This window comes from Ascaphus truei, chromosome 4 (assembly GCF_040206685.1).
Source record: "Ascaphus truei isolate aAscTru1 chromosome 4, aAscTru1.hap1, whole genome shotgun sequence".
Taxonomy (NCBI): domain Eukaryota; kingdom Metazoa; phylum Chordata; class Amphibia; order Anura; family Ascaphidae; genus Ascaphus; species Ascaphus truei.
In genome coordinates this window covers 148,891,421-148,908,381 of record NC_134486.1, presented here as the reverse complement: position 1 = coordinate 148,908,381, position 16,961 = coordinate 148,891,421, and the positions used below count along the sequence as shown (strand labels likewise).

General features: G+C 42.3%; 1 protein-coding gene across 11 annotated transcripts in view; it reads right to left on the bottom strand.

Moving 5' to 3' along the window:
- The window catches only part of SASH1 (SAM and SH3 domain containing 1), a 628,602-nt gene that overhangs the window by 18,218 nt on the left and 593,423 nt on the right, over positions 1–16,961 (bottom strand). For all 11 annotated transcript variants that reach the window (XM_075596663.1, XM_075596666.1, XM_075596661.1 and 8 more), the window contains 3 exons: positions 13,307–13,516; positions 5,052–5,202; positions 1,474–1,587 (listed from right to left, as the gene is read on the bottom strand). In XM_075596663.1, the coding sequence (XP_075452778.1) occupies positions 1,474–1,587; positions 5,052–5,202; positions 13,307–13,516 (475 nt within the window). The remainder of the gene's footprint in view (positions 1–1,473; positions 1,588–5,051; positions 5,203–13,306; positions 13,517–16,961) is intronic.

The following is a 16,961-nucleotide window of genomic DNA, read 5'->3' as shown; positions in this document are numbered from 1 at the left end:
ACAATAGGGGGACCGTGATTTACATTCCGTCTACAAACGTAAAAGAAAGTACATTTTACTTGTGCCTTTATTTACATATCACGGTTCTGTAAACACAGCTGTGAAAAAAAGTTCTACAATATACAATACTGTCAACTTCTGCCTCTCTAGTGCTAGATACATTTCTGTCGCATTAATAGCAATTCTTCATCTGAAATAGCATCTTGCTGCTGAGTTAAACTAAACCATAAAACTATTGCTGTAAGTCTTTTTTTCGTCTCTTTTTAACAATAAAAAGACCAATAAACTTTAACACTTGTTTCTTAAAAACAAAAGGAAACATGGATTGCCTATTTAATTGTTTTTATTCCATGGATAAATGAGCCATCTGCAATATTAAGCAGGTGATTTTAAATTTGCAACTGTAATTTTAGATTACAACTGTGTTTTTAATATGTACATAACAAAAGGACAATTAATGGATATGACCTTCAATATTTTGATTCTCCATTTATCATGTATTATGGTATTGGTAACTTTATATCGTCTTTCTAACTGTGGGCATTCATCTTTGTGTCTAAAAAGTTGTAAAAAAAAAAAAAAGCTTTGTAAAATTAAAACTACAGAGCAGACATAGCAAATGACAAAGCTATGGTCCAGCGTTTGAGAAGCAAGACTAAGTTGCTAATTTACATCAATAGTGGGAGATAACTCCCATTCCTCTTTCATAACAGTCAGTACAGAATGTTATGCTGAGCATTGTGAATTGAAGTAAGAAGTGAATAACTTTGTACTTTTGAAAGTACAACTATATCGTAAAAGTAGCTCTTAAAACAAGACTACTTTTTTTCAATTCATTTTCTGCTAGCTACACGTTACAGAGTAACCACATTACAAAATAAAGTGATGCAGACTCTTTTCGGTGAAATATGGTAGCAGTATGTAAAAACTGAACAGTATGCTACTCCATCAAATGAGTCATGTTTCATCATTTATTTTTGTTAGAAGGTCTGCTTTGAAGCTTCTTTTGGTCATTGTGCAAATGTTAATGAAGTTCTCCCTCTTTTGTGTGATAAACTCCTTTGTTAAAGTGACATGAAGAATGATAATGCAAATGACAATGGCGCAAGCAGGCAAAAAAGGTAGTAAGGTAAGGTATCACAATGGTTACTGAAATACTGGGAAAGCCAGGCATGGCGGAGTTCTGCTAGCAGAATAGTGGGTACACCCAAGGATGCAAAGAATCCACACAGCATAGGCGAATACTGGCCAACTATATTCATTAAGGAGACTTGCTGACAACTACATTAAAACTGTACCGATTTCAACTTTCTCCTTGGTTTCCTCAAGCCAATGAAGGCCAATGGAAGGTGTCATCCCCCCTCATTTTCTTCTCAAATCTCAGACAAGAGCCCTCGATGTTGACCAGTATGGATGGGTGTGCAAATGTGTGTGGGCGTGTCAGCTATTTTTTTTTTTAACTGTCGTCATTACCATTCTCTAGATTCTCACTGCTTTCATAACAGCCTGAGTCCCGGGGGGAGCAACCGCTTGGACACTCTCCTTCTTGCAGTAGTTTTTCTTGAGACCCAGAGTGGTCGCTATTACCTATGCAGATGAAAAAAAAAAAGGGGGAAATGGAACCGTTAGCACTAAAACATGTTTGAGTAGTATGTATTACTTTTATTTACTAAGAATATTACATTTTTAAAGCAGTCCTGTCTGTTTTACATTTCTTGACCTGCATCAATGGCTTTCCCGGAGCTGCTCCCTTGTACCCAGACCTCAAGGTATCCCCTGAATAACCGAGATCCCATGATCAGTTCTTAACAAATGATAACACCCTCTATGCGATCCCATGATCAGGCAAGAATATTTGTCCAGTGGACTCAAAATGGCTGTAGGGTCAAACTCACTCCTGCAGCCAATAGAAAGTTTCATTTTTGGGAGATGAAGTTGTGACTTTCTATTGGTGACACCGCAGACATACTTGCATTTTCTTTTCCAGTAAATGACAAAAAATAAATAAAAAAACGTTTATTTCACAGGTAACTGGGGGTGCCTCACAGGTCGGGTGCCACGGCTCAGCACTGAAGGGCACCCCAGTTGAGGTAAGGTAACAACAATACAAAAATGGGGGGGGGGGAATTGCAGCTTTAAGGCAAATACTTAAGTTGCAAAGAATTTTAATCAATTTGAATAATGTTTGGTTAAACCATTTCTAGCTTCACATTGCAAAGCCAGTATAACCATCCTCACACTGATGAGACCCAAAAGGTTTAAACAGCAGCTGTCTGTGTGTAGGTTTACTGGCTATGCACTTCTTTACCCCAGGCTGTGCTGAAAAGATATGTAATACAGCATGCATAATATTGTAGGAGTCCATGGTAAAATGGGTAAGAAGCAAAGAGTCACACACTGTGAGTGCTCATTTGCATGTCATTACTCAGAATCCCTGGCTGCGGTGCAAGTATTGTATGCTAAAAGATAATTGTGAAAAATCGGTCTGTAGACTTGTCTGAGATATGCAAATGTGCTCACAAGTTGTATTTTTATTTGCTGTACATTGAATAGAAACAACACAAAGCAAAAAACGCTTTACTGGACCCCTTTCCAATAGGGTGAAATCCCATACATTTCTGTTTCTTTTTCTCACATAATTTATTAAAGGAGATCACCCTGAGTTGCTTATGTTATCTTTTACAGCTCTGAAAAGTAGATGAGTTGTATAAAAATGTTTCAGTAGGGTTAAGATTCAAAGCAGCATTTTGATTTACTTTGGCACATGCACATACAGTAAATAGAATAATGGCTATATAGTATTTAAAAGACACACAAATGCTTATCGCTCTCCAAACTATTCTAATTAAAATATTACCATCTCATGGTGCATAGGGTAGAACTAGCATGAACACAAAAATCCAAATGGTGTAGGAACCCCCAGTTGGACAAGAAACCAAGGACATTGGCAAACAGCACCTATATAGCTCACCATTAGGTACTCATTGAAGGGTTATACCCCTAAAATGCTTTGACATTTATTCTCCCTTATATGAGATTTACACCTGGTGAGCAAGAGAGAACACTCTCTATCCTGGTCACCATTTACCTTATTTTTAAACACACCCTTGTTCATACCCTACACTCCCTGATATTGTTCCCCTATATATTTAGGAAAACTTTTTGTTTTGCGTCGTGTAGCACTTGGCTATTAGCCTGGAATATCTTCTTTAGTCCCATTAAGTGTTTATTCTCATAGAGTGCAATTCTGGGTTTCTTGTCCAACTAGGTGTTCCTACCCCATTTGGATTTTTGTGTTCTATATAGTATTTACTAGGATTTTTAGGACTTGGCCCCAAATGCTGCCTAAGTTTCACCTCTTTTCAATCCTACTACCCACAAAGTTTTCTGATGTCCTGTTTCAGGTAGGCTGAGAAGAGATACAACTGGAACAGAATATGATCTACAAGATTAATTAATGTTTTAAGCTGTTTATCTAAAGACCACTAGATTAAGTATGTTAAATATATTAAGTAGGTTTAAGAATGATTAGGTTAAATTTCAATGTACCACACAATTGTGTCACGTACAACCAATTCTAATAACTGATTCTTTAATCAATTAAATGAAGCCTTCCTTGCCATGTAACAAACACAAAACATGCATTCCCCAGCGATATAAAATTGAAATAATGTCCAAAGTACCGTAGTACAAATGTCAGTCCATAGATACTGGACGGACTCCGGATTCAGATGTTGGATTCTCCAAGGTAAGTCTTTGACAAATGAGAGTGTCCTTGTAGGGTATCTCCGTGGCTTGTCCTGGGAAATAAACAAAGGACACACCAATTGCGCAGTACCTAAAACAAGGACACTTATCTAAAACTTAAAAAACCCTACTTACAAGAAATCAATCTTGCTCAGGCAGGGGATAGAATCTGTGCTTGTGCCACGTCTTCACCTCGATCATTCACGGACCCCACGTGGTCTGACCGGATGGTTACCCTCCAGATGGTACTCGGGGCTCACGGAGCACGCCAATGACAATGACACCCGATGAGGAAGGGAAAAAGGACACAGCCTAGCCCTAGAGTAATATGTAACTACACTTTTATTCACATTTAAATAACAAAACCACCCACACTTACAATGCGAATGTGGTAACTGATCAACTCACGAATGCCGTCCGCAACCTGTATCCTACCTGAAGTGCCCGGAGACCAACTACACAGCGTGCACGTGAAAGCTTGGTTACCACAATGAATGATCAGTTACCACATTCACATTGTAAGTGTGGGTGGTTTTGTTTTTTAAATGTGAATAAAAGTATAGTTACATATTACACTAGGCTGTGTCCTTTTTCCCTTCCTCATCGGGTGTCATTGTCATTGGCGTGCTCCGTGAGCCCCGAGTACCATCTGGAGGGGAACTATCCAGTCAGACCTCGTGGGGTCCGTGAATGATCGAGGTGAAGACGTGGCACAAACACAGATTCTATCCCCTGCCTGAGCAAGATTGATTTCTTGTAAGTAGGGTTTTTTAAGTTTTAGATAAGTGTCCTTGTTTTAGGTACTGCGCAATTTGTGTGTCCTTTGTTTATTTCCCAGGACAACCCACGGAGATACCCTACAAGGACACTCTCATTTGTCAAAGACTTACCTTGGAAAATCAAACATCTGAATCTGGAGTCCTTCCAGTATCTATGGACTGACATTTGGACTACGGTACTTTGGACATTATGTCAATTTTATAGCGCCGGGGAACACATATTTTGTGTTTGTTGTATTGTCCAACAGGTCCTGGGAGTATCTGTTTTATGAGGTTCCCCTTGGCAGCTATCTCTTCCAGTCAATTGTTCATATCACATTTCACTGGTTTATTCATATGTTAAGTTTCACTCCATTATCATTATTTAGTTTAATTGCACCTCACATTGTTTGGTTTAGGTTAGTGCTTGTAGGGAGTTTATTTAGGTAGTTTGTTGTGAATTCTACTTTGCCATGTGTAAGATTATTCTTATGTATTCTGAATGTATTCCTTTTTTATCTATGTTCACTGTTCAAAAAATCTTACTGTCATATTCTTGTAACAGCTCTATCGCTGTAAGCAGGACTGCTTTGTGTTCAGGGTTATGGATATTCAACTCCTCCAGGTCATCCTCCTCTAGAAGCTTAAAGGTGTCCAAGTCTTCATAACCATTGAAGAGAAAAGTTGGCATGTGCTCCTATAACAACAACCAGATGGAAGCGAAATTAATTTTGTTGGAACCTTATAAATAGCATAGCAAATAGTGGAATTTGTATTGGGAGACACATAAGAATATTACATCATAAAGGAATTGATTGATATGGTCATTTGTCAGTTTAAATATATTTCATTGGCATTGACTAAACACTAAGGGCCTCATGCAGAGAGCAGCGCTATTTACAATCTCGCCATTTTCCAGCGAAAATCGCGCAAAAAACAGCTGAAAATGGCGAGGAAAAAAAGCGCCATTTTTTTTTTCTATTTGAAAATCTCGCCGCGCGGCTGGCGAGAAACTACATCTCGCCAGTCTGAAAAATATCCAAATTCAGAAAGGCGCGCTCGCCATCTAGCGGCTGTTTTTGGCGCGATTTTCTTCAATTTTCTCCGCCAACAAAAGTTGGCAAGAAACAGGATCGGCTATAGGGAAAAAAAAAAAATGCGCGATTTTTTTTTCTCCCTTTCAGCTGCGCGCATCTCCTCATTTACAATTCTCCACATGCAGTAATGCAAAAATAGCGGATTTCGCCCATTTCTGCATATGGAGAACAAAACTCTCCATTAAAGCTACTTTTTCTTAAACTCTCCAATTTATTCTAGCGCTGCTCTCTGCATAGGCCCCTAAGGAACATAATTCTTCTTTGTACTGTACGATACAGTAACTTTAAAGAACCTATATTTCACCACAGTAAAGCAAATACAGTAATATAATATAGATATATAAATAGATACATTTCGCTATGTTATAAAGGTCAGAATCTAACCTTGAATAATGGATTCAAACAATATTGGAACAATCATTCACTAGTGGTGGGCAGTACACGGGTGGCTTTGTTTGAAGGGGCTATGTCCTTGAAACGGTACTTTTTTCTGCCTTCTGTTATTAACTAAATCTCAGCATTTTTGCAACTTTTACTTGTATGTCTCCATTATTCTTGTTCTCTACCATTGATATGCCTCTATTTGGAACATTGGGGTATTAATGGGCTAGTTTGCACAAAGGTTAATTCTTTATTTGAAGTACTAGTAAGAGCACTGTAATGCAAAGATATACGGCCTAAGTAAAGTATTTTAAAGCAGCAATCTGTTCTTTCTTCCAACAATTCAGATACACTGGAATATGTGGGGAAAAAACTAACTAAAGTCAGAATTTCTGTTTTTAAAGCAGCAATCCAAGTGGGCGATTTCTTTGGTGAATTGTTTTAATAAACACACAATCCCAGCAAAAAAAAACAAAACATTTATTTAATCATCTCTTTTGTGTAGGAAATGCCTGAAATCTATTTTACTGTAGATGACAAACTGAGTTGAAATTACTTTTTTTTTTTTTACTGATTGCTATACCGAAGCGATAGCCTTGAAATGCTGGAGCAGATCATCTCTGGAGACTAGTTATATTCTTATTAAAATCTTTGTATTCCATATTAAGGGTAATAGAAATGTGGGAAAACTGGTTTTAAACAACCTGAAAATAGACCATGTGCACTGTGATATAAAGGGGATTATTCATGAACCTGCGATAGTGCTGATTGGGGCACTATCACAAAGAAACTTTGTTTGACTTCCATGGTTGTTTCTGGCTAATACTGTTCTGTAGTTAAATGAATAACACCCCAAGTATCTATGTATACTTCCAGTTTCTCATTACTCTTCCTTTCTTAGGCCTTGGCCATGTTTGGCGTTTGCTGGCAGAAGCGTGCTGACGCGCGCTCCCGCTCAGCACTGAGCCCCTACAGCCGCAATTAGAGCGGCTTTAGTAGGGGCTCACCTGCGCTTCCGCGCGCTTGCGGAAGCGCAGGTCTTAGGGGAATTTAAAATTCCCCCGCTTGCCGGCGAGACAGGCCGGTCACGTGAGCGGTTCGCACAATGAGGGCGAACCAGCTCCGTGACATCACTGGCCCGCCCCCGGCCAGTGACGCGCCCGCCCCCGGCCCTGTCTGTCCCCCTTCTGCCCCGATCCCTGTCCCCCTTCTGCCCCGATCCCTGTCCCCCTTCTGCCCCGATCCCTGTCCCCCTTCTGCCCCGATCCCTGTCCCCCTTCTGCCCCGATCCCTGTCCCCCTTCTGCCCCGATCCATGTCTCCTGTGTGTGTGTGTGTCTGTGTGTGCATGTGTGTGTGTGCATGTGCATTGTGTGTGTGTGTGTGTGTGTGTGTGTATGCATGTGTGTGCACACGTTCCCCAGTGACACACAAACACACAGACCACTTCAAAGTGACACACACACACAGTGATACCCACCTCCCAAGCGCTTGCTGTGTCCTCTGTCAGGACAGCAAAAAGCTCCTGGTAGAGCGAGTGGCAGCAAGCGAGAGCGAGCAGCAGCATCTAAGCGCTTACTATGTCCCAGGCCTTAGGGATCACATAATAGATTGATACAAGATATAACTGCAATAATAGAGATCTAATAAATAAGATTGCTCCGCCATACCAAATCTTGCCTGGTTTGCTCGGAATTGGCATTGTTATTTGAATCTGTTATTATCAAGGGAGTTAAAATAATTGTAACAGGGGACTTACCCTGTTCAGAAAACTTGCCTCTAATCCAGCAGTGTGCTGGTTAATTGACCAGCACCTTGCTGATTAGAGGTGTTAGAAAAAGCCTGCCTTTGAGACAGGAAGTAAGACTCCTTAGCTCACATCTGAGCTGAACTAGGAGACAGAGCAGAGATTCCTGAGTCTCCCAATTGGGGAGACTGACCAGAGGAACTGCTGTCTTGAGCTGCAGAAGGACTGGACTGTATGCTGATAGCAAGACAAGGGGACCAGACCTCAAAACCTGGATAGACATTGCTGTAGCACACAAAGGTGCTTACCCAGGAGAGCAGAGAGGACTTCCCCTATAGCTTCAGGAGAACAGATAAGACTTTCTTTTGGAACTGTTATATATCTGTATATATGTTTATATTTTGGGGCTGGTAAATAGCTTAGCTAACCAACCCAGTCAGAGAGGGCTGAGCTACATGTGTAGATAGTCTCCAAAGCAGAGATAGGTTTTTTTTGTTTGGCTTATTTTCATATGTTTTGCTGTGTTAAAGCGACAGGCGCAATAAAGCCTAATTTTAATTTCACCTTAAAAACAGTCTCCATTGCGTACCTCTGAACACGTCTCCTACATATGGTGTCAGAATCGGGACTGAGGTGGCATTTGAAGTTAAAAGGGGCCTAGAGATTGCCTGTGAATTTTTTTTGTGCTTTTTGCCTACAAACAGCCTGACCAAAGAATCTCATGCAGCAGAGACAGAGTTAAAGGAATACACACCCATGCAGGAAATCTACACTGCACTGAAACTCACAAATCCACAGATGGACTCTTTTCCCCAATCCCAAGAGGAGAGGGAGAGAGAGAGAGAGAGAGAGAGAGAGAGAGAGAGAGAGAGAGAGAGAGAGAGAGAGAGAGACTGCTGAAGCAGGTAAACCTTATTTGCCTATAACAATAAAGTGTAATATGTTCATTGAAATAGGGGGTTTGCCTTCCAGCCGTAGTCAGGGTTCAAGAAGTGAGTTAGCCCTTAAAAGGGATAGGCGTTTGTTGTTTTCAAATGTTTCGCTGAAGCAGTGAATATAGATGGTGACCCACGAGCGGTACTGATTCTGCAAATAAAGGTTGCCAAACCGCATAGGACTACCAGCGGTGAATGGAGTATATGCAGAAAAGTGTGAAAATTGATGCAAGACTGTGCTGAAGCAGGGGAATTTTCAGCAAACAAATGCTGAGTGTAAAATTGCCCTACCGGGGAAAAAGGGATTGCTGAACTGTGTAAAAGGTATTCCAAAGCCAATTGCTGAGTGTTGAGTCACCCTGCCGGGAGTGAAAGAAATATTCCACTACAAAGAATGTTTTTTTTTCTGCAAGTAAAGTCTGCCTATGTATCTTGGGAGTAAAACAGGCAACCAAAGTGTGAAGAGTGAATGCCATAATACCCAAAGATGAGACTGAAAATTACTGAACTCAAGCAGAAAACCAAATTTTGTTGCTGAAGCGGAGGGATTGCACATAGCAAGTAAATAGTGTAAAGCAAATGCCTTTGCTGAAGCCAGAAAATGGGCAGCTAGCAAGCATTGTATTTAAAGAAATAGAACCCTGGGAATTTAAAATGGCCACCCAGGTGAAGTCAAATACAGACTCTGTAAAAATAGGGAAGAAAATTTGTTCCTGGTGTAAAGAACCCCACCACACGGAGCAGTATCCCTTCAGGCCTTATTCAGACGATGAGAGTGAATGCATGCACAGTACTGCTAATATTGTCAAACTTACCCAAGGAAAGAAAAAGTCTACATAGAGGCCTGTGAGAGCTACGACCTCTACAAGCAAAATATGACCACCTCTAGGACTACAACTATTTGGGGTTCTAGCAAATACAGTGGCAAGAGCTGCAATAGCGCCTCCTGAGGTCAGGAAGAAAATTACACCTGATAGCCCCAAACTGTAGGACAAGATGCAGCATTCCTGTAATGAAGCCTACCCCACGGAAGAGTGGCCCTTCCAGTCCGATGAGGAGGAAAACATCTCTTATGGGGAACCCAAACCGAGTCACACCCACAAAACACCCCAAGAATGGTGGGGGTGCCTGAACTCGGTACGACCCGAAAAGACCGCTCCCTATGATGACAAATATGATCGGCAGGAGAAAGAGCGGGAGCAGTGGATCACCGAACATTTTCATCAGCTGTTACAGTTGCAAGAAAAGCCAGGTGGATCCAGTGACGCTGCTAAAATTTCAAATGAAGATGGAGACCCCAGTATCCCTGAGGGGACGGTGTCATCCAAAACAAAAAGGCGAAAAAAGAAAAAGAAAAGCGGTTCTTCACTTACCGTGGAAGGAACAGACACATCTGCAGATCTTGCGGAGGAAAAGGGGGTCCGAAATACCCTGCAGCCTAGAGAAAATGGAGAAGTCGTCCCGCGGATGACTGAATATCCAGAGGGCCCAAGGCAGAAGTCGTGTACCCCAAAGAAGTGTCTGTCCGGTGCTAATAGTGAGAAACCCTCAACCAACCATACCAGGGAAGCAGAGCCGGAACCGGTGAGTGACAATCCCTTGACCAGCCCTGGGGATGCCCTGAAGGTTGCCAGGCGTGACTGTGATCGGCTCCGGAAAAATAACGTGAAGCTACAGGAACATGTGCTCGCAATGTACTCTTCGGCCAGGACAAAATTGGACGATCTCAAGACTGAGCTAGATACTGCAAACGCTACTATTTCCGCCATGGATGAAAAGCAGAGCCAATCTGATAAAATGATGGCTAAGCTGAAGCGGAAGTATGAGGAGGCACTGAAGCAGATGACAGTCTTCCAGCAAGAGGTTCACACTCTTCGCATAGAGCTGAATGCCTCACAACAGGAGGTCAACAGTGTCCGGACAGACGTAGATGTATCTCAGAAGGAGGTTCATACACTCCGCAGAGCACTGGATGCCTCACATCATGAGATCAACAGCTGCCGCACAGAACTGGAAGTCTCCAGAAAGGAACTTCAAAGTCTCACTGAGGAGCTGTACATTTCAAAGAAAACTATCCTCCATCTTAACTTAGATCTCAAAGTCTATCAGAAGGAGCTTCAGAACCTAAACCTGGAGATGGAAGTCTCACGCCAGGATATAGCCCGCCTCCAAGCAGATATGCAAAAATGGAAGGTGGACTGCAAGGAGGCCCTGAATAGTACAGTCACAAGAAGCTGTATGGTGCTCCAACGTGAGCCACTGGCTATATAGCCCAAAGATATAAACACATGATATAGTATCCCTGGAGGTCCCAGACAGTCCAGACCAAAATACTCCAACCCTGCAATAAAACCACTTCCACTAGATACCGAATGGCTGGAAAAAATCCCACTGGAATGATGTGGGACCTTCACTGGCTAGTGACCAGACATATACATCGGTTGGGTAAGTATAGGTACATACAGGTAAACAGGTTGGAGTAACTCACATTTGTGGGGTCTTCAATGGAATTTCCTCCATGGGTGCGTGCTGCCGTTACTCCACAATGACCGGACATCCAAAGGAAGGAGAGATGGAGCACAGCTGATAACAAATAAACTACTAAGAAGAGTGGGACCCAGATAAAAATTGTTTTGTTTAATGGATCAGTGCAAAATTAAAAAAAACAGAGCCCTCAGGCCCCCACCAACGCGTTTCGAGCTCGTGGCTCTTTCTCAAGGTGCATCAGGAACGTCCATCCAAGTGCTGCAGGAACGTCTGATTACCCAGTGCATCCTTACAAAGCAGCAGGATAAACTGAAGGCTACCCTGACAATCACCAAAGCATCGCTTGAGGCTAAGCTTAGAGACCAGGTGACTCGGTACAAGAGGGAGCGCAAAAAGGTCCAGAAACTGAGACGAGTATCTGCGGCCCAAGTGAAGAAGTTCACAGTGCTCCACAAAATAAAGAATGATAGGTGGAAGCAAGCTTGGAGAAAGCACAGGGAAGAAATAAAGACCCTGAAAGGAGAATGGCAGGAAACACTCAAGAAACAGAGTGAGACTCTGCAGTCCACTAACTTACAGATGCCTCCAATAGGGGAAAGGGTATTGGCTCTGTCCATGCATCGGTATCCCACAGTAACTAAGGCCCGTGAGGACAAGTGTACAGTGAGAGCTGGGGACACCACTCACCTTCAAAACAAGATTACGAAATTTGAGCCACCTAAGAAAGCACTAGCCAAACCTGCAATCGCCCAACAGGCAACAAACAGAGGTAGGACTGCAGAATCTAAGCCAGAAGAATCCTTAGCTGAGGAAGCTGAAAAGATAGGACATTCTCTGGAAATGGAGCTGGAATCGCAACTCAATCCCAAAGAAGCTGAAATGGCGACAACATTGAATGGGAAAAGTGCAGGAAGACAGCTTGAAGACCTGAGGGCTCAAATGGCTGTTATAGGGCGCTCTGGTGATACCAGGAAATTGACATTTTGTGCTAACGTTGAGCACATGGGAAGGATGGCGAGAGAGCGATTTGCATAGGCGCTCTGCGACTGTCGCCATACAGTCTGCCTACAAAAAGAGGAGTGCCCGACACAAGGGAAAGCTCAGGACCACATAGTCACTAGAAAGACTGTACTTGGGAAAAGTTCTCCTTGAGCGACTGAGGACTGCTGAACTCAAACACCTTCTGGAGGAGACACTACTAAACTGGAGGAAGGGCTCCAATCCCAGCAGGACTTAGGGTTCTCCTCCATCCACTCTCATTCAAGTCCCAGAGATATCTCGAGTGAGAGTGGAAGGATGGGCTTTGGCCGTGGCAAGCCCGAGCGTCCCACAAACAGGGGAGGTATGTAACAGGGGACTTAACCTGTTCAGAAAACTTGCCTCTAATCCAGCAGTGTGCTGGTTAATTGACCAGCACCTTGCTGATTAGAGGTGTTAGAAAAAGCCTGCCTTTGAGACAGGAAGTAAGACTCCTTAGCTCACATCTGAGCTGAACTAGGAGACAGAGCAGAGATTCCTGAGTCTCCCAATTGGGGGGGCGGGGGGGGACTGACCAGAGGAACGGCTGTCATGAGCTGCAGAAGGACTGGACTGTATGCTGATAGCAAGACAAGGGGACCAGACCTCAAAACCTGGATAGACATTGCTGTAGCACACAAAGGTACTTACCCAGGAGAGCAGAGAGGACTTCCCCTATAGCTTCAGGAGAACAGACAAGACTTTCTTTTGGAACTGTTATATATCTGTATATATGTTTATATTTTGGGGCTGGTAAATAGCTTAGCTAACCAACCCAGTCAGAGAGGGCTGAGCTACATGTGTAGATAGTCTCCAAAGCAGAGATAGGTATTTTTGTTTGGCTTATTTTCATATGTTTTGCTGTGTTAAAGCGACAGGCGCAATAAAGCCTAATTTTAATTTCACCTTAAAAACAGTCTCCATTGCGTACCTCTGAACACGTCTCCTACAATAATATTTTGGGTGAATGTTAATTTTAAGTAAACAAAGTCTATGACACCATGTAGCACTGATTTCTATTGCTGTATGTCCATTTTTCGAGGTTTGCAGCTCAGGAAATGCAGCTTTCAACACAAATATGAGTATTTTACTCTTACTCTGCTTTGCACTATTCAGTCACCCAGAAGAGCAAGCCAACCTTTAAATGAATGCGATCCAAAAGTTCCTCGACAGATTTGGGCTTTGGTGGTCTTCCCTTGCGTCGTCTTCTTGTAGGCCGCTTGGGTTTCTCTTCAATCTCATTTACCACATCCACATATATGAATTTGAAGGTTCCCACTTTATTGTTTAAAAGACCCATCCACGTGCCCATGGGAGGCTTGCTTATAATGTCGATGAGATCTCCTTTCTGCATCAAAGAAAATAATTAATGAACATATGCTTTAGAATTATGATGATATGAATCAAAAATCAATATCTACACAAATGGAAAATTAATTTTTCAAATTAACTTGGTTACGCTTAATTACGAATTGTGAATCAGAGAGAGTTCTTTGAAAAATCTTCCACAGGGATTGTAGAATTTTTTCATAAATGAATAAATGAAAGAACAATAAATGTACTGTATAAGTAATAGTTACGTTGAGGGAACGTACTTTAAAAGAGCAATTCAACTCAGTGGCTAGAAAAATAAATAAAAATAAACAATTGATGAGTGTAATTGGCTTGCTTAGGAAGATTAAATCACCCTTAAAGTAACAAAAAGTATGTGTCTGTTAGGTAGCACTCCACATTAATTAAGTAATAATCCCCGAAGAACAGGGCATTACTGGCCAATAATGCCCTGTTCTGAGGGGATTATTACTATTATAGGCTAAATGTAGACTTTTTTCAGAAATAATAGACACTTTTGTAAAGTTATATAGATTTTTTTATTAAATTAAAATGGCAAATACATAAATCCACCTCTATATACTTTTACACTGCAGATATCTATATCCACACACTGCCACCCCGTGTACACACACACACACACACACACCACAGCAGCTCAACACACAACACAGCAGATCTACACACACAAACTGCTGCTACACACACACACACACACACACACACACACACACACACACACACACACACACACACACACACACACACACACACACACAACCTCTACACACAACACAACACAGCACCTCTACACACAACACAGATCCTCTACACGCAACACCTCTACACACAACACAGAACCTCTACACACACAAACTGCTGCTACACACACAAACTGCTGCTACACACACAAACTGCTGCTACACACAAATACAACACAACAGCACACACACAGCTGCTGCTACACTCATAAACACTGCTGCTGATGCTGCTGCTGACACTGACACACACACACCACACAGCAGATCTACACACACACAAACTGCTGCTACACACAACACACACACACACACACACACACACACACACACACACACAACACAGCACCTCTACATACAACACAGCACCTCTACACACAACACAGATCCTCTACACACAACACAGAACCTCTACACACAAACTGCTGCTACACACAAATACAACACAACAGCACAGCACACACAGGTACTGCTACACTCATAAACACTGCTGCTGATGCTGCTGCTGACACTGACACACACACACACACACACACACCACAGCAGATCTACACACACACAAACTGCTGCTACACACAACACACACACACACACACACACACAACACAGCACCTCTACACACAACACAGAACCTCTACACACAAACTTCTGCTACACACAAATACAACACAACAGCACAGCACACACAGCTGCTGCTACACTCAAACACTGCTGCTGATGCTACTGCTGACACTGACACACACACACACACATACAACACAGCAGCTCAACACACAACACAGCAGATATACACACGCACAAACTGCTGCTACACACACACACACACACACAACACAGCACCTCCACACACACACCCACACACACTGGAGCTCTACACACACACAACACAGCACATCTACACTCACAACTCAGCACCTCTACACACAACACAGCACCTCTACACACAACACAGAACCTCTACACACACACTGCTGCTACACACAAATACAACACAACAGCACAGCACACACACAGCTGCTGCTAAACTCAAACACTGCTGCTGCTGCTGCTGCTGCTGCTGCTGACACGCTGACACGCTGACACACTGACACACTGACACACTGACACACTGACACACACACACACACACACAGAGAGAGAGAGAGAAACTACAGCCAGAAACAAACTGCAGACAGACACACTTGCTTTGCAGACTCTCTCCCCCACCCCACCAATTCAACTGAACCTTCTCAGTTCACGGAGCAAGGGGGAGGAGTCAACCCGTGGCTGATACTTTTTAACCAATCCCTTGCCCTGTCTCAGAGCTATTCCGAATTTTAGACCAATCCCCTGCCCTGTCTCAGCTCTTCTGAAAGCTGATTGGCTGAAAATAATCACATTGAAATCAGCACTTTACAAGCAGCTAAATTTCCGGCCATTACTGATTGGATAATGCCTGGAATTTTAACCAAACAGAGGGCAGGAATTTCAATAATGCCCGGAATTTGACTGCTTTAGCCTATAATAGTAAATAAACAAATAAGGTGAATTGGTGCAAAGAAGCAGGGGGAACCTCTATCGCCCCAAGGTGAACAGAGATATATTCATATGGCCCCAGCACACATCAATAGTCAATAAGAATAAGTCAAAAGTGTGTTTGAAATTTTTTTAAGCAGCTGTACATTGAACCCAATTGCAGGGTCCGGAGACTACCTGTCCTGCAAAGACAACAACATCAAGGAGGGAGAGGGGAGGAGGGGAAAACAAGGGGAAATTAATAAAAAACACAAAAGGGAAAAAAATATATATATACATACAGTACACTTAATGGACAAGGGTAATAAAATAGAAGGGAGGCAACATTAACGTTTCGGGGCCACAGATTCCCCTTCTTCAAGCCTGTTCCCACAGATGTGATAAATCTGTGGTACTTCCCTAATTACTACACCTCCACTCAGATATTTCTCAATGAAAGTAGCCCAGTATGAGCACAATATGCTAATATAAAATCCTGCCCTTTCTATGGGATCACTGGCTAGCCAACAATTAGCATAAACTGAACTATAACTAGTTTCACACAAGAGGTTGGTGTACAAAATAAAGAAAATTGTACTCAGTAATAATATATGCACCTGGATTGAAAACTGGTTCAAGGACAGACAACAGAGGGTTGTCATAAATGGAACTTTTTCAGGTTGGGCTAAAGTCGTGAGTGGAGTACCTCAGGGATCGGTACTGGGACCCCTGCTTTTTAACTTGTTTATTAATGACCTTGCGGTTGGGATCGAGAGCAAAGTCTCCATCTTTGCTGATGATACTAAATTGTGTAAGGTAATAGAATCAGAGCAGGATGTAATTTCTCTTCAGAAGGACTTGGAGAGACTGGAAACGTGGGCAGGTAAATGGCAAATGAGGTTTAATACAGATAAATGTAAGGTTATGCATTTGGGATGCAAGAATAAAAAGGCGACTTACAAATTAAATGGAGATATATTGGGGGAATCCTTGATGGAGAAGGATTTAGGAGTGCTTGTAGACTGCAGGCTTAGCAATAGTGCTCAATGTCATGCAGTAGCTGCAAAGGCAAACAAGATCTTATCTTGCATCAAACGGGCAATGGATGGAAGGAAAGTAAACATAATTATGCCTCTTTACAAAGCACTAGTAAGACCACACCTTGAATATGGAGTACAATTTTGGGCACCAATCCTAAGAAAAGACATT